Raw genomic sequence first — 25,920 nt, 5'->3', positions numbered from 1 at the left:
TCCACAGCTTATCTATTGGCGTGTATCCCATCTGGACAAGAGGCACTCTGCTTCATGCTGTGAGGGGAGTTAGGCTGAATTCTTTTCAGTGATCATTCATCTCATTTGGGAGGCTCTCCACCATCCTAGGACTTGGTGCACTCAGTGTGATCACAGCCAGGCTGCAAGACTTTGAGGAAATATATGTAGTAAAATCTATGCCGTCTCTACCAATTCCAAGAAGAATGTAAGTGCACAATGAGAAGGGACCATGATGAGAAAGTTTGAGAAAGAAAGAGATCAGCTTTTTGCAAAGGCTCTAAAAGAGATTGCCTCTTCACGGACTGAAAGGTATAGAGAGGATACAAGATCCCTTTATGATGAGAGTTCGTTAATGACTGACAAGTATTTGAGTTAAATGTTATCTTAAATGCTGTCCTCTAACTGGGATGCATCTTCCATGCATTACATCGGATTCATGAAGGATATAATGAAAGATAATTGTGTCTGACAACACTCGGATTACTAACTATCAAGAGGCATAATAAAGACGGCAATATATACTCTTCAAAGGCATCTGCCACCATCGTGGAGGACGGCCAAGGTCAACCGTACACTGAAGACAGATTACCCAAGAGATGGGAGGGGTCAGATCCTCCACTTTGCAAATTCCCCTGTGCTAGATGCATCCAGCCCTGCAACAATGCAGGGCTGACTACATTTCTTCATAACCTAAACAAAATGACATCAGTTCTCATTCAAAAGCAATACTCATAACAGTGTTTTGGGGAAAAGTGAAATGAAACATTTAAGCAATAATAAAGAATGAACAGAAACTGAAAGACTATACACTAAAGGCAGTTTATTAAATATGCTCTAAGTAAAAATTAGAACACTATTTAAATTATCATTTCCATCATATATATGCATAATATATAAAAGAATATGAAAACTAAATGAAGCCAAAAAACCTCTCCATATTTCCAATCACATATATGCAAAAAAAATGAATTATCAAAGGCCAAATCTGTTCTTGTAACTACAAAGAATAAAAATTTTAATGTATTTATTTAGTCTTTCATTCATCAATGAAAAGTAATCTGCCCTAAAAAAAATAGTGCAAGCCTCGACAGAAGCCTCGCTCCTAAATAAAAAGTGTACAATAAAAGTACATACGCCCCTTCGTACTTACCATTTATGGTATGAGTCACTGAAGCTAAGCTTTCCAAAGCTCTAACACAAAGTACGTCAATCAACTCAAGACACTTTCCAAGATGAAAGATTACAATAGTGCTCATTAACTTCTTTAAAAAGAACTGCATAAAGACATCCATTCAGGAACGTTCTTTAAATATCAAATTTCTCTTCACATATGCAATGTCCATTTTCTTCATAATCTTCTCTTGTTACTACCATATCTTCAAAATCATCATTCTCTGATATCAGCTTTCCACCTTCCCAGGAATAAGTAATTGGGCTGAAAATAAAAATAAATGAACCCAGATGAAGTTGTAAAAGCTACTAGCTACTAAACAAACTGTACTTAAGAGGGAATACTGTTGAATAGCCCTTACAAGAAGTACACTGCAGAGGCAAGCGACAGAGGCCTCCTCTGGGCTTTCATCTAGGAACCTAGCCACTGCTACTCAACAGCACCTGGTGATCCTTTCCCTTCCTCACCCTGTACCTGCCACCTTGGCCTCTGAGAGGTACAAAGATGCCAGAAGAAAGCAGTTATATAGTCGTGACTGAATACAAATGCTAGTAACATGGCCAGAATCTCCTTGAACTGCACCTGTGCCTTCCACTACACCTGGAAAGGCTGTTTTTAATTGGGAGCCAAGGCACAAAGGGTGCATCATCTCAGTGTCCTGCTGTCTTTCTGGTCCTGGAAAGACCTAAGACATTCCCTCTCTGTGTGTACTGACATTATCCTTCATAACAGAATATGAATGACAACATTTGAGTTAAATTTTAACGAACTTTAAAATTAAACCAGAAAACAGATGAAAGGTCCTAGTGAGAGAGCCAACCTCAAAGTCATGAACACTTGGGTTCCTGCCCTGCCTCTAATATATCCAGGCTACATGGGACTCCCAGGAAGCATTTAACCTCAGTCATATACATCCCCTGTGGGCAGTTCTTGTTTCCTAACTTCTTAACCCATGCCTGCATTATGGTGCAGTCACAAGGGATGCTCCATAAAGGTCTGGAGCCAGAATGCAGAACTCTCATCAACCTACCTCCCTTGAGCTAAAAACTAGCCTCAGGGAAGTAGCAAAGACTGGCTGACTAGAGACCAACTCCCATGCCACACATCCTGCCTCACAATCCTTTAAACTCATGTCCACAGTAGAGAAATCATTTTCAGTAGGAATACCAATGCAGCCATAGGGTAGACAGCAGGCTTTGGCATCTGGAAGACATGAGTTCCAGGCTTCAGACTCATGCCTACTTTGTAACCCTGGGCAAGGCCCCCTACCACCTCCAGGACTCTTACAGCTGCAAAACAGATGCCAATCTACACAGCAGAAGGCCTTTCTTTACTGGAAGTTCCCTCTGTCAATGAAAGCATAAGACCAGTATAAAAATTAATGCAGCACAGTGAGTCAGAAAGTATCTGCAATGCTGTTACTTTGTCTAGAAAAACTCATGCATGGTTGCCTTCTCAGTGAGGGTGGGTGGGGAGGGGGAAGGGAGAAAATGTAGAACTCAAAAGCTTTAAAAATGAATGTTAAAAATTGTTTTTAGATGCAACTAGGGAATAAGATATATAGGCAATGGGGTATAGAGATCTATCCTGCCCTACAGGAAAATAGAAGGGAAAAGGATGGGGGGGTGAGGGGATGATAAAAGGAAGGTCAGATTGGAGGAAAAGGTAATCAGAATACATGTTATCCTGGGGTGGGGGAAGGAGGGAGATGGGGAGAAAATTTGAAATTCAAAATTTTGTGGAAGCAAATGTTGAAAAACTGAAAACAAATTCAATTAAGAAAAAGAGAATATGAATAAGCAAGAAACAGAGAAAAACTCATGCAAAATTAAGCAATAAATAAAATATAAACATCAACATAACAAGGGACTCTTACTGAGGTGAAATAGTCTGAATTGGAGACAGTGTAAGACAAAGTTCAACTGTCTGAAACAATCAACGCAACAGGCTCTTACTAAACATATTCAGAGATCTGACTTTCATTACCCCCAACTCTCAGAGGCCGCCTGGTAGCCCTGGGCGCAGTGCAAGCTCTGATGCTTCCTCTCTGGCTGACTCTGGGCAAACCCTTCACCCACACGGGGCCTCAGTCCCCTCCTCTGTACAAAGCCTGCTCCATATCAGTGACCCTCCTTGTTCCTATCTTCTCTCATACTTAGAACTCAAAATTTAGCCAAAAAAGAACACAGCATCTCTAACCGTGCTTCCTCACAAATCCATGGTCTGGGTAACAGTGTTCCAATTCTCATTTATGATCCCTGAGTCCCATAATATATATGTTCAGGACTTGTATTAAAGAACATACAAGGTTCAGTCAAATAATTCAGTTGGATATGAACATCGATACTAAGGGTCTAGATCTGTACAGTGTGATGAGTCTGTACACCCATCTAGGAGATACAAATGACAGAATCAGTCTGATCTCACAAGAAGCTTGGAAGGCTAGGAGGAGACACGCCAGATGTGCTAGTGACAGCTGGAAAGACGAGGCTGCATCGACTGATGCAGAACCTCAATTTTTTTCAGATGGTAAAAAGAGATGGGATGAAGCTGATGCTGAGCATGAATTTTATCCACAAGGTAGAGGCAGATAAAAAGTTTTATTTTTGTTTTTCCTTTAAATTATAACAAAAAATTGCATTGACACACCTGGTTATTCTAGTATTAAAGATAAAAACATGAGATAAATGCAAGTTTTTATTTATAAATTTACTTTCAAAAAGTTGAATATTTTATAGTCATTTTGTGACTGTTGCCAGGCAATCTCAATATGGTAACAACCAACTTTGGTTGTTGAATGCTTCAATGTTTTCAATTTAATTTTGATGAAAGTTCTCACTACACATCATAGGGTACTTAGAACAAACTGAATTCCATTCCCTAAGAAATACTGTTCCCTGAGAACCAACTAAAAATCTAGTTAAAATAATTAACAACTTCAGCAAAGTTGCAGGATATAAAAAGGCTCGCATCAACCATCAGCATTTCTCTATTTTACCAACAAAATCCACAAGGAGGCCCTAGAAAGAGATATTTCACTTATTAAAATCACTGTTGACCAATCTACCTGCCAAGATAAACTCAAGAACTCTATGAACACGATTACAATACACTTTTCACAGAAATAAAGTCATATCTAAACAAAAGAAAAATATCAATTGCTCATGGGTAGACCAAGCCAACATAATTAAATTAACCATTCTACCTAAATTAATTTAGTTATTCAGAGCTATACCAATCAAAATACCAAAAAATTATTTTACAGAGACAGAAAAAAAAATAAAATTCCCCTGGAAGAACAAAAGGTCAAGAATATCAAGGGAATTAATGAAAAAAAAACCCGTGAAGGTAGCCTGGCCCCTACCTAGCACTCAAACTGTATTACAAAATGATAATCACCAAAATAATCTGGTTCTAGCTACAAAATAAGAGTGTTGGATCAGTGGAAGAGATTGGTAAACACCACATAGTAGGAATCAACCATAATAACCTAGTGTTTGATAAATGCAAAGATCCAAGCTTTTAGGACAAGAACTCACTATCTGACAAAAACTGCTGACAAAACCAGAAAGCAGCTTGGCAGAAACTAGGTATAGACCAGTATCTCACACTATATGCCAAGATACAGTCAAAATGGATAAATAATTTAGATATGAAGGTTGATATTAGAAGCAAATTAGGGAAGCATGGAATATTTTACCTGTCAGATCTGGTGATAAGAGAAGAATTTATGACCAAACAAGAAACAGAACATTACAGGATATAAAATGAACAATTTTGATTACATTAAATAAAAAAGGTTCTGTCCAAACAAAAACTGATGAAGCCAAGATTAGAGGGAAAGCAGGAACCTGAGGAAAAATTTCTGCAGCAAGTTTCTCTGATTAACTCCTCATTTCTCAAATACATAGAGAAGTGAGTGAAATTTACCAAAATATAAGTCATTCCTCAATTGATAAATGGTCAAAGAACATGAACAGGAAGTTTTCAGAAGAAAAAAAATCAAAGCTATCTACAGTCATGAAAAAAATGCTTTAAATAACTACTGACTACAAAAATGCAAATTAAAACAATTCTGAGGCACCACCTCATACCTATCAGACTGGCTAATATGACAGAAAAGGAAAATGACAAACGTTATGTGGAAAAAGTGGGAAACTAATACACTGTGGTAGAGTTATGAACTAATCCAACCATTCTGGAGAGCAATTTGGAACTATGCCCGAAGGGCTATTAAACTGGACATACCCTTTGATCCAGTAATACCACTAGAGGTCAAAGAAAAAGGAAAAGGAGCTATACGTACAAAAATCTTGTAGAAGCTCTTTTGGTGGTAGCAAAGAATTGGAAATGGAGGGGATGCCCATCAACTGGGGAATTAGCTCAACAAGTTGTGGTGTATGATTGTGACAGATTATTACTGTGCTAGAAAAAATGATGAGCAGGATGCTTTCAGAAAAACCTGAGAAGACTTAAATGAACTGATACAAAGCAAAGTGAACAGGACATTGTATACAGTTAACAGCAATACTGTATGATGATCAGTTAACCATGAATGACTTAGCTATTCTTAGCAATACAGTGATCCAAGGTAATTCCAAAGGATTTATGATGAAAAAATGCTATCCACCTCTACAGACAATGCATACTTTATTTTTCTTGGGGTTTCTTATCTCTTTTCTTTTGCAATATGGCAGATAAAGAAATATGTTTTGCATGACTGCAAATGTATAATGTATAGCAAACTACCTACCTTCTCAAGGGGGAAGAAGGAAGGAGGGAGGAAAAGAATTTCAAATTCAAAATTTTAAAAATGAACTTTTTTACATGTAATTGAGAAAAAAATATTTTTTAAGAATCTAGAGAGAAGTAATATGGCAGAGTTAACAGGGCCCGGGATTTGTAGTGAAGAAGACTGAGGATCAAATCTCACCTCAGGCACTTATTAGTTTCAGGAACCTGTGCTACTCATTTAACTTCTTTCAGCTTCAGTAAACTGGGGATAAAAAACAGTATAATATATAGTATAGTACATTCTTCATAGGTGATATTAAAAATTATTTTTATATGAGATTGAGGAAAAAAATTAAAAGAAAAAACCAATTCATTGTAATCAAGGCTACACCTGAAAAAATGGACAGTTTGTAAAATGTACACAAGATCCAATGCAGTATGGTTTTGTAATGAAGATCTATTTTAAAGAATACATGTCTGAAAAAAAAAAAGAAGAGATTAAAATACTGTTAGGGATTGTGGCTGATTTCTGAAAAGTACAAGGTACTGTAAACATGTCCCTCAACTCACGACCATCAATAAACAGAATCCCACGCCTAGTCCCACTCCCAAGTTTTGTTTCTACATCACAAACTCACACTTACTTTTCTGGAAGCACAACAGAAACATCATAGTCTGTTGGAGTGAGACACCGAACCTCTGAGTAAACTCGATCCCTGAATCCTGGAAACAGGGTGTTTCCTCCAGTCAAAACAATATTCTTGAAGAAATGGGGCTGCATTTCTTGTGAAGAAAAAGATAGAAGGCATTAATCAACCTTAAATGTAGCATCAGCAATCCAAGGACTCTCTGGTCACACTGTATGGATTCTGTTCAATGACAGGGAATGAAAAATAAAACTGACCTCATGTATATTTCCTTTTTGGGAGTGGGGAGGAAATGGCTCTATTTTATCCATATTTGTACATTACACTTCTGTTAATAGCAGTCAGTAGTTTTTGATGATAACAACCCTAAAGAAATTATCCTTTTCTTCTATCTAGAATACTATATCTTTAAAGTTATGGCAGTATGAAACTAAAAGTCTGGCTTGAAACCCAAATTTAACTGTATGTCAGACTAATAATATTCACTCTGGCAATACTCAAAATTAATATAATCATTAGTAAAGGGTCTAGATTCCAACATTTGTTTGATGATGAAAGAGTTGCCACAGAACTGGCAGACATAACAACCCTTGTGGATATCCCAGTGGAAGTCAAGTGGAGCAAAATGAACACAGGACACAGAAAGACGGGAGAGTGTTGCAAACGCACCACTGTCTGAAGGACCTCTCACCAAATTAAGGACAAAAAGAGCTAACTTTAATCTTAGCCTTCAATGTTCAGCCACCTGTAAAAATCTCTTACTTCTATTAAACATACACTGTGTGAGTCAAATTTTCCTGTCACGTTTAAGTTACTCCCTGGGAAAAGGCAAAATCAGAATCAGCATTTAGTAGTTGCTAGCTAGGCCCCCTGAGTCCTATTTAGTAAAATCTTAGTTCAGTTTATTAAGCAGAACCCAGGAGATGGCTGAAAAGCATTACTCTTCAACACTCATTACAATTACTTTACATAACAAGGAATCCAAAGAGGTTAGAAACCATTCTACTCATATTAAATGAAAACCATAAAAATGACAGCTTATAAATATTTCTAACCTAATTTGCATGAGCTTAAAGTAAAAGTCAAAATTTAGGATCCAGGTACTATCTAGTCATAGTCTGAAACTACTCACTAGCTCTTTGTTGGAAAAGCATTCTGTAAGCAAGAAAACACTATAAATGTGAAATACATCTGAGTTATCACCAAAATACTCCTCTGAATGTAGATCTTAAATTCAAATTAGCCATAATGGTTCCTTCAAACTAAGAATATTGCGACAAAGGATTGATACACGGAAAAATTATCAGAGGCTATTATGTGATCTCCTTTTTTCTTTAAGTCTTTACAGTCAGAATAGATTTTCATCAGAATTATCTATCAAAAATCCCAACAAGATGCTTTCTCCATAAGTCCCTTCCAATCTTAAAGAGTATGTGACTATACTATTACTATGCAATATTTGGTGGGTCGAGGGCACGTACAAGAAGCATAAATGTTCGTACTTTCAAAATAAAGCTACAGATCAGAACCCCTGTGTAATTACAACTGTACCTTCAGGCAGATTCTGAATGGAATAGACAATAGCTTCTGGGATTCCCATTTCTTGAATGCCTATATCAGAAGGATTAAAAAGTATTTCTGGAACAGCAAATCTCTCATTTGCCAGCCGAAGAATTTGTTCCCCAGACTTATACTTTCCACTTAACACCATCTCTTCCCTTGGCTAAAAAAAATATGAAATGAAAATGAATTAAAATAAGTTAAGATTATATTACTTAATTCATGTGAATAATATTAACATAAACAACAACGATGCTATTAGATTCAAGAGTTCATAAGACTTGGAAGCATAATCTGTTTCCAGATGCCTGTAACAATAACTAGTTCCTAAAAGTCTACTTCAGCTGATAGATACTAAAAGGTTAACTAACTAAGGCAGCATCCATGTAGGTTTTATTACCTCTTGAGAATGTAAATTTCTCAGAGACAAACTTTCAAACTTCCATCGATGTATGATCTCACTAATCTAAGTACTCCCACCACAAGTGCAGACCGCATGCCTGCCCATGTAGTGTAACCTGGGTCCAGGGTCACTTGTGAATCTGTCAAAGCAGTCTCCAGAGGAGACTTCCTCTAGATCTCCTCATCTTGCACAGTACCAATGGAAGATGCAAGCACTCCATCAATGACCTCTTGCTCTGGCTACATGACTGACCATCTTTGTTTTCAGTCATATAATTTCACTATTGACACCTCTCATACTCCACATAGCTCCTCATCTGTAATATGTTGCTTATACTTAACTATATATTCTCCAATGTCCTATGGGGGGGGCCCACACTTTCAACCCTTTAGACACTGCAGGGTTTCCTGACTTAAAGCCATACAATATCACTGAAAGAATACTGGTGATAAAAAGATAAGGCTTTTACCTATTCTCCCACCTATACACAACTTTCATGAGAGTCATCTATACATGAACTGAGGATATCTTCAATAAGAGTATCACAGAGAACAAGCAGGCTTTCCCCAAGCAATATGGACCACATCTTTATCATTTCACACGTGACTAAAAGATGCTGAAAATACAAGATCCTACTGGGTCTACTGTATGTTGATTATTAAAAGAAAAAAAACATTCATGTTAGTGGAATAAAAACTGCCTTACAGGCTCTTTTTTGGAAGAGGTCTTTCACTCATACATCAAGATCATTTGGGAATATTACTGTGGCATAAGAAACAATGACTGTGACAAATGCAGAGAACCATAGAATCAACACAGAATAAAGTATGCAGAGCCAAGAAAACAATACAACAAATTAAGATAGAAAGAATGATTATTAAGGAATAAATGTTATAGTATGATGCAAAATTACAAAGACCAAGCATGGCCTCAAAGAAAAGAGAAGCAACTTCAACTCCTTTGTGGAAAAGGGAGGTCCACAGGTGTATATATTCTCAGATTTTTTTCGATGAATTGGCCAGTTTTGTTGATTATCTTTTCCCTTCTTCCTCTTTTTCCATTAAAACATACTCTTTGTAATGTGAGAGTATTCTCTAGGAAGTGAGGGAGGGGGATAAGGGAGGAAATTTTAGCAATGTAAAAAAAAAAAGGGATTATCAGAAAAAAATGTTTAAGAATAAAATGGGGGCAGAGGAGTAAGGGCAGACGAAAAACAGCAACCCGGCTGAACTCTCGTAATATTCCCCTCCAAATAATACCTCCAATCAAATGTTGGAGCTGCAGAGCCAACCAAAGCACAGGCCTAAGAAAACCCAAGAGAGACCTGTGGGACCTGGGTGGAGGCCTGTCTGAAGCACACCCATGCACTGGCAGCAAAAGCAGCAGCTTCAGAAGCTCTCAGCCCCAAGACAGGGCAAGGAGCAAGTTTCTAGTTAGAAAGAAATTACAGGGAACCCTGTGCTGGCAGTGGGTGCAACTGACACTGACTGGCAACTCTACTGAACATATACATCTCTGGGTCACATTCCAGGGCAAAGAAAAGCACTTGAGGTCAGTCACAAGACAGCTGAGAACCTGGTCACAGTTCCAAGGCCAATAGGAATTCTAGTGCGTGTGGCTGCAGGGGATCAGGGGCTCTTCCTAGGTAAAGACCAGAGCACAGACAGACCAGGAGAGCAGTGACCACACTTCTCCCCATATCACAGCACCCTGCAAACACCAAAAACTTCCAGATCCCAAGAACTTGCTCTGAAAACAGGAGCACAAAAAAATCTGAGGCTGGGAACAGAGCTGAGCTTTAACATACAGTTTAAAGTCAGGAAATAGGCTGGGAAAATGAGCAAACAACAAAAGCTAAACAGGGCAGACCAAAACACAAACTTAGAAGACAAGAACATGAAAACATCTACAACCAAAGTCTAAAAGAAAAGTGCTAACTGGACACAGACCCAATAAGAATTCTTGGAAGAGTACTAGAAAGAGATATGAATGGTAGAGGAAAAATTGGAAAAAAAAATGAGAATGATGCAAGAAAATTATGATAAGAGAATTAACAGTTTGGTAAAAGAGGCACAAAAACAAACTGAAGAAAATAACATCTTAAAAAGCAGAACTGGCCTAATAGTAAAAGAGGAGCAAAAATTCACTGAAGAAAAGAACTTTAAAAAGTAGAACAAGCCAAATGGAAAAAGGAGGTACAAAAGTTCATTTTAGGAAATAATTCCTTAAAATTTAAATTGGACAACTAAAAGCTAATGATTCCTCAAAACATCAAGAAACAACAAAACAAAATCAAAAGAATTTTGATTTAGAAGAAAATGTGAAATATCTCACTGGAAAAACAATTGATCTGGAAAATATGGTAAGGAGAAATAATTTAAGAATTACCAGACAACTTAAAAGCCATGATCAAAAAAGGGTTGAGACATCCTATTTCAAAAAATTATCAAGAAAAACTCTGATATTCTAGAACCAGAGGGAAAAACAGAAATTGAAGGAATCCACTGATCACCACCTGAAAGAGATCCCAAAATGAAAACTCCCAGGAATGTTATAGCCAAATTCCAGAGCTCCCAGATCAAAGAGAAAATGCAGCCAGAAAGAAACAGTTCAAATATTGTGAAGCCACAGTCAGCATCACAAAGGTTTAGTGGCTTCCATGTCAAAGGAGCTGAAGGCTTGGAATAGATTCAGAAGGCAAAAGTGCTAGGATTACACACAAGAATAACTTAGCCTTTAGGGGATAGGGGTTGGGGGTGGAGAACAGACATTTAATGAAATAGAGAACTTTCAAGTATTCTTGATGAAGAAAAAAGATCAGACCTGAAGAGAAAATCTGACATTTAAACACAAGACTCAAGAGAAGCATTAAAAGGTAAACATGAAACCAAGTTCATAAGGGCCTCCATAAGGTTAAACATATATTCCTATATGTAACTTTATGATTACTGGGGCAGTTAAAGGAACTTAAATAGACAAAGGGCATGAGTGTGAGTCAATTATGTTGAAATGAGCTCTGAAACAAATGAAGAGGTAAGAATGAGGGAAACACTGGAAAAAGGGGAAAGGGAGGGGAAGAATGGGGAAATTTTTGTCACTCAGAAGAGCTTTACAGTAAAGGGGAATATGGGGCATGGGGGGATGGTAGGAAATGCTGAAATTTCGGTCCCACAGGAATTGGCTCAAAGAGGGAAAAAATCACGTGTTTCACACACACACACACACACAATTCAGTTCTGTATAGAAATTTATCTTACCCAATAGAGAAATGGTAGGGGAAGGGGATATGAGAAAGGGGCGGGGGGAGGAAGGAGATGAAATGGAGGCCAGTGGTTAGAAGCAAAACAGACTTTTGAGGAAGGACAGGATAAAAAAAAGAGAGAAGGGTAAAAAAAAAGAAAATGGGACAGAGGGAAATACACAGTAATCATAACTGTGAATGTGAATGGGATGAGCTCACCTGTAAAAAAAAAAAAAAGCAGATAGAAGAATGGATTAGAAACCAGGATCCAACAATATGTTGTTTATAATAGACACATGTGAAACAGAAAGATGCACACAGAGTTAAAAAAGAGGGCTGGAGCAAAATCTATTATGCTTCAGTTGATATTAAAAAAAGGCAGAGTTAGGGACTGATTTCAGACAAAGCCAAAGCAATAAAAGACTTGATTAAAAGACATAATCAGAGAAACTACAGAGAAACTATAAAAAGGTACCATAAACAATGGAGTAATATCAAAAATATTTAGAGCAAGTTTCTTTGATAAAGGCCTCATTTTCTCACATAGAGAACTGAATCTCCAAGTGATCAATGGCCAAAGGATATGAACAGGCAGTTTTCAGAAGGAGAAATCAAAGTTATCTATGGTCATATGAAAAAATGCTCTAAATCGCTATTGATTATGAAAAAGCAAATTAAAACAATCTTGAGGGACTACCTCACACCTACAAAAAATGAAAAATGCTGGGGGGGGATGAAGAAAAAATAGGTACACTAATGAACTCTGGGTTGAACAATGAACTGGTCCAATCATTCTGAAAAACAATTTGGAACTACGCCCAAAGGATTATAAAACTGAGCTGACTTTTTGACCCAGCAATACCACTACTAGGTCTGTATCCCAAAGAATTCAAAGAAAAAGAAAATGACCTATTTATACAAAAGTATTTATAGCAGATCTTTTTGTGGTACTAAAGAATTGGTAATTGAGGAGATGCCCATCAATTGGGGAATGACTGAACAAGTTGTGACATGATTGCGACAGAGTACTACTGTGCTGTAAGAAATGATGGGAGGGGAGTTGAGAGAAACCTGGCAAGACCTCAAGAAACTGATGTAAAGTGAAGTGAGAACTGTGAGATCACTGTACATAAAACCATGATATTGTAATGATGACCGTGAATGAATTGACTACTCTCATCAACACAATGATCCAAGACCATGCCAAAGGACTCATGACGAAAAAATGCTATCTGCATCCAGAAAGAGAACTGATGAACTCTGAAAAATGAAGTATCATTTTCTCACTTGTTCTATTTCTTTATTGTTCAAACTGTTGTTCTTTATCCAATATTTCATGATAACTGTATATATTAAAATATTACTCCATTTATGAGGAACACAGAAAATGAAATAATACTACACCAGCCAAATTATTACATTTCTACTGTGGTCAAGTGAGGCATATTATTCCTTTTCAGAATGGTAAAGGAGATTAAAAGCAAAGGTATGTTCTATGAGTGGGAGACAAAATCTTGCAAGTTGTTCTTAAAAATTCCTGCAAAAAATATAGTTTATTTGAACTATAAAATATTTTTGCAAATATGTTTAAAACATATTTTCTGGAGTTAAGAGAAATAATATGCCTCATTTTGTCAACACAGAAAAAAATCTAAAATCTGTGTTTGTATAAATTGATTAAATGTTAATTAAGCCATCAAACTGCATTTTTAAAAAATACAATAGCATATGAAGTTTTTGCCTTTTTAAAATGAGTATTTAAAATTTAAAAGTTAAAGTGGTTAAAATTTTAAATAATAATTAGAGAATTTTGGAAAAAAATCTTAAAAGTATCTATTTTAGTTACAAAAATAACAAATATAGGTCATAACCACCACATAGCTCTCATCAATCTAGTTCTGGTGGCATCCATTAAGAATTGTTTTTATTATAAACTGTGCTGCTGTTTTAGGAAGAAGTCAGAATCATCCATCACTTACAACAGCTCAGTTTAGGTCAGCTAGGAGGCTCCAGAGGACATAATGCTAGAGAAGATGTCATTTCTCAGTAATAACTCTAAAGCAAAGTTCCTGTTACCTGTGATCATGGAATCCATAAAGACCACATAAAGGTTTTCATTTTGATAACAGAATTTGTGACGGTCATTTTTAATTATACAGTTTTAAAACTCCTGAATACAAAGCACTGAAATGCCAAATTTTAACAATATCCTAATTAAAAACCCTTACATGAGAACGTTATTCTTTTCCCACATCTTAACCACCATTATTATGTAGTTTAGTTTTTGTGTTTGCATAGAAATGTCTTCTCTGTGACTCAAATTACACATTAATTAAAAGCAAGCACATTTCCAAATACATGTCAACAAAGTAAATATAAAACTCTAATTTCAGAATTATCCTAACACATAAGAAATATAAAAGTTTCCAAACATAAAAAAACTTATGAACAGATCAAGATTATTAATACATTAATATTCACTGGGAAAATTAATATTAAAATGATTACTCTTAGTCTCTCTCTGAAATATTCCCAATCCTATGAAAACATTAACTCTTAACTCAAAAACTGTGATCTCCACAAAATTACCTTACAAAACCCCTTTTTAATTGTGCTGAAATCAGGCAAAACGTAGTCTACCATAACTGTATTTTCTTCTCCTTTCAGTCTGAAAAACAAAAGAGATTTTAAAATAGCTCAGCTTTGTGTTATCTGATCTGGAACTGACTTCGATCATGAGTATATCAAAATGCATACTTTGCAATATCCATGTCCTTATAAAAATCCTGAGACACATAGCATACATCTTCTTTCACCTGATTAATTACATGTGTTTCATCCATGACATGTAGCTGTCTGCAAAGAAATGAAATACAAAAAAACTGAAATTTAAAATCTAGATCCTAATAACCTTTTACTTTTTAAAGTATTTTTCCTTAAATTCTACAGTAAACACAAGACAATTAAATTTAACGAAAAGTCTAACAGTATCTTATTTATATATTTTTAATAAAAATATTTTAGTTCTAAAATGACCAAACAATAAACATCCTGCATTTGACGTTCTTTTTCATTTCTTCCAATACCTTTCCCTCCATCCTTTCATTTGATCCTCACACAACCGCAGTGAGGGCAAGGGTTATCCCCAATTTACATAGGAGGAAACGAAGACACAGAAAATTTAGGTTACTTACCTAAGGTCAAGTCACAAACACTGTCGCTCTACCAAACCCTTGTGTAACAAGTTTTTCTACATGGCAAAGTTTTCCACAAAGTTGAAGATTTAAGTTTTTGAGCATCAAAATAGGTTTCTTTTCATCATTTTGAATTGAATTCTAAACCAGATTATAGACTTCTCTACCTCATGAAACAAGCATACTGAATAGTATTTATCTTCGTGCTGACAACTCAAGGTCACTAACTACCAACGCTGATTACTGTGTTATGCTACAATCTGGGGACATCCCTTCCCACCTAAAGGCTTAATAAGGACGTAGTAATGTTTCCCTTACACTGCATGGCCCTGACGTGCTGGGCTTTTTAATTCCTCAGTTAGCTTTTTATAGTCTTTCTGACTCCTCCTTTGCTGTAAGCTGTCACTTTTAAAAGCAGTCACTGTACTAGCCTGGAGCAGACCTCTTGTCTGCTTGGACACTGCAATGCACTCTGGGTTGGAAAACCCATAAAACCCAGACTATTAGTATCCTATCTGCAACACCAGTGTACTGGCTGTGAAGGAGAGCCTCAAGGATGTTCCTACAAGCCAATGGCATGGACTTCACACCATGCATTCTGACTGCTCCACAGTCTTTTCCTGCACTCCCGAGTTCTCACCTATGTTCTAGAAGAGCAAGAAAGCTGAAGTTTACACTTATTGTTCATTTGTATCTTTTACTCATCATGTATTTCTATAATATTTATATTAATCAATTAGTAATCAAGTTTCTCATTACATGGACATCTCAGCCTTCCAAATATACTGAGAAATCAGAATGGCAAAATCAGAGTTTATAACAAGTACCTCAGATTTTGTAAATCAAATTAAACATATCCAAAGCTGCATGACATGGGATGAGGGTATATTTGAGAACTGCCTTGGGAGAAGAGGGCACAAAGTTCATGACCTGCCTCCACAAAAACCAAAGTAGGAAATGTCTCACCTGTAAGAAATTATCTCCTTTAGATGATTGGTTAGCAGTTTTCCTCCAACGTTAATACTAAAGGGGAATAATCAAATTTTAATTTAGCAATCATCTTTATTTCAACACTGTAATTACTTTACTTAAAAAAACTTTGTTGCATTTTTACTACTGCTTTCATTCCTGAATCTTTCCTTCCATCCTCCCTACCCTTAAAACATTCCTCATGACAAAGATTTTTAAAAGGAGGGAAAAGTGCAATTCTAACAAGCAAAACTAACCAAGATACTGCCTAAGCCTGACAGTATTTTCAATTCAACAATTTATAATAATTTTTAAAAATAAAAAAAAAAACAAAACAAAATGTAGCTTACCGAATTATTGCTTCTTTTTTCTTTTTACTTCTGCAGTATGGTACTATGTGTGTAAAGGAATAACCACTGTCCACAATGATACAGCATAATTCAGACGGATTATCTCGGAAATACCGATGTGCACTCAGGCCCCCAGCTACAATAAAATAACCACATATTAAGCAACCTTCTAAAGTACATTGTTTTTAAAGTAACGGGGGAAGGAAAGCAAATAAAATAAGTATGACTATATCTTTTCCTCCAGTTGTAAAATGAAAGTATATTTTTTTCTGAAAAACCTCAAGATGAAAGAAAGACAAATCTGCAAGACAGTATCACTGACCAGTACAGAAGATCTCCACAAAGTCTTTGAAGTTTTTAAGCACTTTATGGATTACCTAGGCTGCAGATAAGGTAGAAATATGTGGCAAAGAGCTGGTAAAGGGAAAATGAACTTCTTCCTGTCAGTGAACACAGTTCATTATCCATGTGAAGTATCTGTCCAAGAGTGAGGTACTATGGACCAATTCTACAAGATGTCCAACCAAATGCTTATCTCAATCTAGACAAGAGGCACTCTTCACCATTGGTATTTATCTTTGTGGATTGTCCGGCCAAACTCTCTTGAATGCCAATATGTTTCATTTCAGAGGCTCCGCATCAGAGGCTCAATACAATCAGTAAAATGTCACCCACAGAGGCATGTGGAGGACTTTACCATCTAGAGAGGTCCCCTCTTTCATTTGGACTTTGCACCCAATGAACTGGGCCTGGACTTGAACAGGAGGAACAGAGCTGGCTAGACTGTCTTTGGGAAATAATGCAGTCTCCATCTGTAAAGAAGGTCGTCCATGATGGCATGAACCTGCCAGAGACCCAGCATAAGGCTCTGAAGCTTTCTGAGCTTCAATTTCTTCATCTTTAAAAAGGACTAAGACTGAGAGATCCCTGAGAAGGCCCTCCCCAGCTCTGACGTTCAGTGGTTCTAAGACTGCACTAACACATACTCACTGCCCCTTCTACACCACCAAGGATGATCTCAGTAACAGTAACACCACCAACAATGATGATGGTAATGGGGAGACACTCATAGCATTTGGCTCTCCCTCTCACTCTCTCTTCTTTCCTGAAAACTTTCAGGACCAGCTATTGAAGGAAGCATCCAAAAAGCGCTTTGCTCATAACCGTTTTCAACACAGAAGTGCAGAAATCATTCTCACCACTTGGCAGAAGATGCTCAAAAAGGTTTGGTCATTTAACCCAAGCCACCCAGCTCGTCAGCTGTCAGAGCCAAGACACAAACCCCAGTTTTCTGGCTCGATGACCATCATTCTTTGCCTCCCATCCTCTCTGTGCTGGGCACTGGAGGAACAAAGCACTAGGGCCACAGTCCCTGTGCTCAGCTGCAATCTAGTGCAGAGACAGAACTTTATAGAGCAATTCAAAGAACCACTAACTGAGGGGAAGTAGATGAACTCTGGTTTCGTCTAGGTCCAAAATTCCACGACATTCTTTCAACCAAGAAGGGTTCTTTCCTCCTTCTAGTATTCTAGGCAATCTATGCTCGGCCCACCTATGATCACGGCCAACCAACTGAATCAACTCACCATTGACTCTAAGCACTGCCTGGAACTGATATTCTTCAAACAAGATTTCATTCATTGACTCTTGAATTGAAGTGAAGTTAAAATAAGGTTCTGTGATTATAATGTTCGTGTCTACAAAGTCAACCTGTACAAAATATACAAAAGCTGTTTTATGGCATCATCAGGAATAGTGACAAGTTGCTTATTAAAGATCTTGCTATGCCTAAGTATGTTAACAACAAGAGTAACTATATGGAATTTTTTTTTAAAGCAAAAGGATAAAAAATATACAAGTCAGGCCTGACTCACCCTTGAGACGCATAAAACATTCTCTTAATTAGTTTTCTCAAAACTTTCAGGACCAGGGACTAAAGAAGCACCCAGACCACAAAGCCCTTCTAATGAATGAGCTTACATACTGAAGAAAAATGGGAAATTAATGTAATTTCAAGGGATGGGAAAGGCAGGCAGGTGGGCATCTGGCCTCACTGGAGCAGCAGGGAGTCCCACAGGAACGGCAGGAGGTAGCAGGGGCCACACACATCTGACACTCCACCCCTATCCCCAGCTACCACCTCCCCTCAGACCTTCATGGGGACAGCCCAGAAGCCTGAGCCCCAGAGCCCTGGGAAGAGCCAGGCTGCCAGCCCAGTGCCCACAGCTATCATCTTAACCCACTGGAAGATGCCACCTGGGCTCCTGTATGGGCTTCAGCCACAGCTACAGGAGACCTAGGAAAGAAAGCTCTGGCCACCAAAGTCCTAGGCACTGTCACATAGTTCTATGTCAGAAATGGCTATCAAGTGATCAGTGGAGCTGACATTAAAGAAGAGGCCTGACCATCTGCTTTCCAGTCACTATACCCTAAGGACCAGAGAACCTTTTCATGACTTGGAGCTGAAGACTCCCACATGTGTTCTTTCCCCCATGTGAACATCAACTCTTTGAAAGCAGAGACTCTCTTAGTTTTGTACTTGTATTCCCTACTCTTGATACAACATACCAGCTTGGCCCAACATACCAGCTGAATAAAAGATTTATTCATTCATTCACTGATGTGGTGGGTGCTTCACTGCCCACAGAAGTAAGACAAGGTGACCTTGCAACTCTAAAATCCAATACCTTAGATATGACATAAACCCAATACTGAAACCTGACAAATTCTAATTCTGAATTTTACAGTCTCCATCTGTAGTCATCTTGCCAGGAAACAGAAATCTTATTTATTTTCCATGTGGAATGATTTCAAGTCTTGCTTTAGACACACACAGCTAAGCGGCCACAAGTAACTTCCATCCCCTTTCAGGGATTATAACTCCACAGATCAGAGCACAGAACTGAGGAGGCAGGAGTTCCTGACTCACAATACAGCCCTCTATTCACGATGGCCCAGAGATCTCTTAGAGACTCTAAGTTATACCTGTCTTGGTGACTTTCATGAGTGTAGGGAGTTTCTATAATGGGAGTTTCCCAAAATAAGCTTAGAAAATGAAAGCCTAGAGTATAGCTACAGACCAAATGCAAATGCGTTAAATGTGTATCTAACAATGCATTTCTTATTCCAATATTATTCAATTTCAACAATCACAAAGAGTAACTATATTAACACTTTCAAAGTAAAACTATTTGCCATCTTGAAATCTTAAATGTAGATCTATTCTTCAATATTAATAAGCCTTGGAAACAAATCTGAATACAGAGTATAATTTTTTTACCTGATACATTTCTTTCCCAAAAAGGTAATCCCAAACTTGTCTCTGAACATCCCAATTCACCAAATAGCCCTAAAAGAATTCAGAAATTCAAGAATAATCTTTAAAACATCAAATGGAAAAATCCAAATAATAATTGAATACAACATTTATTAAGAAACTACAAGGGGCAGAATTCATGCAAGGTTGAGGTGAAATGGTTTCCAACCTTGTGGGGTTTTAGGGGCTACTATTTGAGTAGGGAAGGTAACAACATACACAAGCAAAGTATAATATACAATTATACACAATTCTGTCATGAAAAAATGCAGAAAAAATGCTGTGTGAAGTTGAAGAGGGTAAAGTCCCCTAGAAGTGGAGGAGCCAAGAAAATAGATGAAGATGTGGCATTTGAGATATGCTTTAAAGATGGGAAGGATTCAAAACTGTGATGTAAAGGAAAGGGCTTGGAAGCTTTCTTCAGTAGCTGCGGCCTTAGCACCTCCAGGAGGCAAAGAACAGAAGTAGGAAAACCTTGGGGTACAAAGGGGACAGCGGAGCAGGTAGCCTAATGGGGCTACACCAGAGTGTACAGAAGATATCGTATTAGATACGTTGTAACAAAAGAAGGATACCAGTCTGTAGAGGGACCAAAAACCAGGTAGATGATTTTATCTTTACCAAGGAGATGACAGGAAGCTACTGAAAAGCTCTGAGCAGGAGTACTTTACTCCATCCACTCAATATGGTTAAGCCAACAATGGTGTGGAAGATGGACTGCAGGGAGGAAAGAAAAGGCACAGAAAGCCTGGTGGAGGCTATTGTTAGGAAGTGATGAAGGCCCTTTCTAGGGTGAAAACAGTCAGACTAGAGAAGAGGGGTCTAAAGCAAGATATTGTCAAAGTCAAAGCAAGAGGACTGGGCAGATGATTGGATATGGGAAGACAGAGAAAACAGTCAACAATAATGCCAAGGCAGATGGAGCCACTGGAAGAAAAACTGATGGCAGAAAGAACTGGAGAGAAAAGAGGAAAATAAGTTATTCTGAGCATGCTGAACTGGAGATGCCCATGGACATCTCAGGGAAATGGACGCTCGGGAGAGCAGTCAGGCCAAGAGACCCCACTCTGAACATCTACAAAGAGATGAAAGGCAGAAATGACGGGAGGAACCAAGACTGTGAAGGAGCGAAGTGGCAAAGAAGCCATAAGGACCAAGCTACACGGGAACATGCACCAGGTCAGCAACCAGACACAGAGACTGGGAACCTGGCAGGGAGGGAAACAAACCTTCACAATCCCCTGGTGTCCTACAGACAAAAGAATTTAAGATTTTCCTTGTTGGTATACCTTCTCTCGTTTCTCTTCCAAACTCTGGATACATCCCAGTGAGCCCAAAATGGACAGGAAGTAATACTTTAATAACTGAGTACAGAAGTAACAGTCTAAGAGAAGAGAGCCACCACTTTCTATCTGCTTATTCTCTGACATCAGACAGGTTCATCTCTGAATCTCCAGTTCTCTAACTCAGCATGCTCTGAGTAACTTTTTGTTTTTCTCTTTTCTCTGCTGCTCTTCTTTCTGCCATCGCTTTTTCTTCCAGCGGCTCCATCGACCTTGGCATGACCACTGACCCTTTCCTTTCCACTCCTACTGTGAAATCTACATGGATAACTTAAGTGAGCTCACCTAGTCATAGAACATCATCATCATTTATCCCTAATACAACAATGTGATTTCAAGAAAAATTCATTTGATTTTAGTAAGAACTTAAATCAACTTCTTAAAAAATATATTCATAACCTGCCTTCCATTTAAATTTAGCCATAACTGGTTTTTTTTTTAAGTTAACCATCTATCATGAAAAACCAACATGGATCAAAAATGTCCATTGTTAAGATTATGAAATGCGGTTGGAGAGATAGCCCCGTGATTCACAAACATACAAACACATAGATAGACCTTAGTCACATGCAGCAGGTGAATAATGAGCTGAGCCCAGGTTTGAGAAAGAGAAATGAATCAGACAAGGTTGCATGTGGGAAACTGTCCAGTGTTTTCAATTGTCCTAAGCTACCACAAAAGCTCATCTGTTGACAGTGGTATTGTTCTGGTCTTTTGTGGCCCAAACCTTTGACATCAATGGTTTAAGGACCTCCCCGGGGAGGAAACTCTCCCCAGCCATGCAGATCCACAATTGTTGTGCATGTTTTAGAGCGCTGCATGGGACATGTCAGAGGCCTGAGTGACTGACCAAGGCTCACGCAGCACAGGTTACATTGGCTCTCACTCCCCTAAGCCCATGCTGCCTCTTCTCTTAGCTCAGGACAGAGGTTTGAACTATGAAACCTCCATACTAGGATCAAATTTTCGGGTGACAAGAAGGACAAAGGAAAGATTTGAGGTAAGCAGGTTATAATCCATTATCACATATGACTGGGACAGAGAGTATGGCATAAAAAGCATTCCCAAGTGGTTCATAAACTTTTTTTAAAAAAAGCATCCTGGTAACTTCACTAAAATTGCTTTCCTTTGTCATCCTATGCCTTTATGCATCTAAAAGCAGGATCTGAGAAATGACCTAGAATGTTGAGCAGACTGCCAAAGGGGTCTAGGACATGAATGAAAAGTACAGAACTGCTGCTTCAGGGACTATTTACAGGATGTGCTCAGGCTCAATCAAGACAGAAGGACACAGAAGAAGGAAATCTGCTCCAGTGAAGGGAGCTCCCACACCACTCAAATCAAGATGTATACTAATCTAGAAATAAAGCATAACGTACTTACCTTCTGAAAAGGCAGGATGTAAAAGAGTCCAGAAGGGTCCTTTATTTCATCTATTTGATTGGCTGTAAAGGTTTTAAGACGTGCTGTTTTTGATCGGAATTGACAGTTTGGAATAACACTGTTGAAGAGAAAAAGTAGAAATTGCTTGAGATGTGAAGGCCTGGAAAATTTCAGAAAACATTTTTCTCCCTAAAGATTCCCCATCCTACCCCCATAATGGAAATTTTTGATAATAAACATTTTGTTTGCATTTTTCCAGTATTTCTCCAAGACTCTAACATCTGTGGTGGAAGGGCCAGCAAGGATCTGCCCAATGAGTAAAGCATTCACAATGGGAGAGGTAGACAGATAGAGGGGATCAGATTAGGAAGGGATAGACAAGGGACCTAGGCTTTCATTCCAGAGGCTCTTCTGCAGATGCATAAAATGATATCCATGATAGAAGCACAACATGGCGGTAGTCTACATGGTAAACTAGACACAGCAGCCCAGATTGCTACAAGGCCTGTCATCAATTACTTCTGACCAAAAAGCTAGATGAGAAGGATGCTCCCTAGAAGTCTACTTTGATATAATGTTGTATTACCACAGAGAATGTGATGTCTTGAAGCACTGTTGTAAGTATTACTGGACCAGAAAGAAGCTGGGAATAAAAATCACTGGGACAGAGAGTTCACCAAGGAAGCATGTCTAAAAATCCCAGTTTTGGGGAACAGCTCTGATCCAGTTCCTCCCTTATCCAAAACCTACTTCAACGGTTCACAAACACCTTGAGATGAAGCCCAAACTTCCTAGTCAAGCTCAAGACCTTCCACAATTTACCACGCCAGTTTCATTTCTGACTTCTCCCCTTCTTTTTTCTCCCCTGAGGCTTTGCTAATACTTCCTCTGCCTGCAATGCCCTCCTACCCCATCCTGCTAGCCAATGGCTCCCCTTTCAATGTCACCCCAAAATGCTTGCACAGAAAGCAGAGGGAGATGTTTACAGAGACTCTAAGACGTGCAAAGTGTTCCATATTTTTCCACTTGATTATCATGGCAACCCTATGAAAAGGATACTACAGGTGATATTATCCCTGCATCACTCTTGGCTTGCCCATGGTCACATTTAGTAAGGGCTGGATGTGCTGGGCAGAAAATGAAGGTCTCCACTTCTAAAAGACTCATGATGGAAAGTGCTATCCACATCCAGAGAAGAACTGCAGAGCTGGAAAGATGATCAAAGCATGATTATCTCCCTTTTGTTTCTTCTTTCTTGTGGTTTTTCCCTTTAGATCTAATTCTTCTTTACAACATGACGAATGTGGAAATACGTTTAATAAGAATGTATATGTAGAGCCTACATGAGACTGCACACCATATTGGGAAGGGGGAAATGGAGGGAGGGGGAGAAAATTTAGAACTCATAGAAGTGAATGTTGAAAACTAAAAACAAATAAATAAAATCCAAAAAAGAAAAGAAAATCAAGGTCTCTCCTCAAAGCTTTCCTGATGTCCTAACCAAAAGTAATTCTTCTCTCCCAGATTTTCTCATGGCATTTTGCAGACAACACTTCTATAGAGCTCACCTGCCTTGTTTTACAGGTATTTGTGTATATGTCTCATGATCCGGGTTCTTTGAGGAGCGTATATATTTTTAAATGTCTATGATGTCCTGCACATAGTAGGTGATCAGATGTCTGTGACAGAAATGCGGAGGAAAGGATGTGTGCCAGGGGCATAAAGATCTCTCAATGTTAAACTGTTTGCCCAGATTCTTAGAAGACCACTGGAGCTTCAAAACTTGCTGCTTGTCAGTCAGCACATCCTGACTGTGCACATGCACCCGCTAGCACGGAAAGGCAGCAGGGACAGAAGACAGAAGATGGAAGGGTGGAGGGGGACAGGGACCCCCTGCTGACAGCGCGGTCCGCGTGTCACCCAAAGGCAGCGGGGACAGAGGACAGAAGATGGAAGGGAGGAGGGGGACCGGGACCCCCTGCTGACAGCGCGGTCCGCATGTCACCCAAAGGCAGCGGGGACAGAGGATAGAAGATGAAAGGGAGGACGGGGACAGGGACCCCCTGCTGACAGCGCGGTCCGCATGTCACCCAAAGGCAGCGGGGACAGAGGATAGAAGATGGAAGGGAGGAGGGGGACAGGGACCCCCTGCTGACAGCGCAGTCTGCGTTCTTCCAGAGTATACACGGGCCTTCCAGTCACGTAGCATGTTAACACGACACATCGCATGTCCGAGACAACCCTGGGAGGCAGCAAAGCCCCAGGCTGTCCGGGGCGGGGGGGGGGGGGGGGGGGGGGCCGGCACGGGGCAGGGGGGACGAGGACCCGGGGGCCAGTCTGTAGAAAGATGCCTTTATTAAATGTTTACTGTACGGTAGGGAAAAATAAGGAAGACAGACAATACACCTGCCCACAAAGCTCCCATCCCAAGGCGGGGAGGAGAGACAACAATTGTGAGAGGGTCTATAAAGTAACCTTAACCATAAAGGGGGGAAAGGAAACCGGCCTCGAAGGAAGCTGGGGAAAGTAGCCAGGGGCGGGGGTGGGGAGGAAAGGAAGGCATTCCTGGCATGGGGAACGGCCAGTGCAAAGGCAAGGAGTCTGGAAAGACATGCGTGGCTGCGTCAGTGGGCCAGGACCTCCAGGGGTGCAGGGCCCGTTTCAGCTTGCACCCCCACACGGGACCCGAGTCGGCTGTCTGCTAGTCCTGACATCTTGCCGAGACCTGCCGTCTCTGGCCTCAGTTTCCTCTTCGGGTGGTGAAGCTCGGAGGCCCCTCCCAGCGGGTCACTCAGTCCAGGACCCCGGCCGCCACGTGCGTAGGCGGGACTTCCGGCTACAAACACAACAACTCCCCTACTTCCGGGCCCTCTGAAGCCGCCAAAAAATCGACTACGGAGTCTCCCTTCCCCTTCAAAGGCGGGAAGCTCAGGGGCGCTGACGAGCCTCCCCCGGCGCCAGGTGCGCCCACCCCTCCTCTCCCCCGGCCGAGAAGCGGCCGCTCACCTGACGCTGTCGTGGCTGTAACCGATCTTGGCGTTGTAGGCCCCGTTATCCAGCACCAGCGTCGCCATTATCCCTCCGCCCGCAGAGGAAGCTACTGCGCAGGCGCCGTTTTCGCGGGAGGAGGCCCTCTCTTTCCGATCCTCCGGCCCGTCACTACTCTATGGTCTGGCCTGGCGGAGAGCGCCGCTCTCGGCTGGGTGGAGTCTTTTCGCGGCGTTCCCCCATCACGTGGTGAGGAGGGGGCGGCAGATGCTCCGCGCCTGCGCAGTGAGGAGGAGTGAAGTGGGATGTCCGTGTGGAGGAAAAAAGTGAAGGCGGGAACGGGAGGGGGGCGTGTCTCTCTGCGCCTTTCTTCGTGGGATCCTAGGTCCAGAGGAGGAAGGGGCCTTGCAGGCCCTCTAGGCCTCTCCGGCGTGAGACCGAGGGAGCCGGAGCTGGAACGAGTGAATGAACGGAGCGTTTACGAGTGCCCGAGTGCCGGGCACGTCCTGGGGGTACTGACGGAAGCAGGGGAAAAGCGCGGCTTCCGTCCTTTTTTTACACTCAAGTGGAATTCACGCGGAATCCGAAAGGCCGGATTCC

At 39.9% G+C, this 25,920-nt stretch overlaps 1 protein-coding gene across 2 annotated transcripts; it reads right to left on the bottom strand.

Moving 5' to 3' along the window:
• Positions 1 to 821: 821 nt before the first annotated feature.
• Positions 822 to 25,620, bottom strand: ACTR6 (actin related protein 6). 2 transcript variants are annotated; one of them, XM_072655673.1, is made up of 12 exons: positions 25,339 to 25,620; positions 22,333 to 22,450; positions 19,571 to 19,639; positions 17,877 to 18,000; positions 16,291 to 16,426; positions 15,938 to 15,994; positions 14,535 to 14,633; positions 14,367 to 14,445; positions 8,125 to 8,296; positions 6,571 to 6,709; positions 6,126 to 6,188; positions 822 to 1,456 (listed from the first exon to the last, which is right to left on the bottom strand). In XM_072655673.1, exons 1-11 carry the CDS (start codon positions 25,404 to 25,406, stop codon positions 6,161 to 6,163), a joined length of 1,089 nt encoding a protein of 362 aa, XP_072511774.1. In that variant the 5' UTR covers positions 25,407 to 25,620; the 3' UTR covers positions 822 to 1,456; positions 6,126 to 6,160. The 2 variants fall into 2 exon arrangements, with proteins under 2 accessions (XP_072511774.1, XP_072511773.1); XM_072655672.1 differs by lacking the exon at positions 6,126 to 6,188.
• Positions 25,621 to 25,920: the final 300 nt, after the last annotated feature.

The sequence above is a fragment of the Notamacropus eugenii genome, chromosome 3 (assembly GCF_028372415.1).
Source record: "Notamacropus eugenii isolate mMacEug1 chromosome 3, mMacEug1.pri_v2, whole genome shotgun sequence".
NCBI classification, from domain to species: domain Eukaryota; kingdom Metazoa; phylum Chordata; class Mammalia; order Diprotodontia; family Macropodidae; genus Notamacropus; species Notamacropus eugenii.
This window is presented reverse-complemented; position numbering and strand designations above follow the sequence as displayed.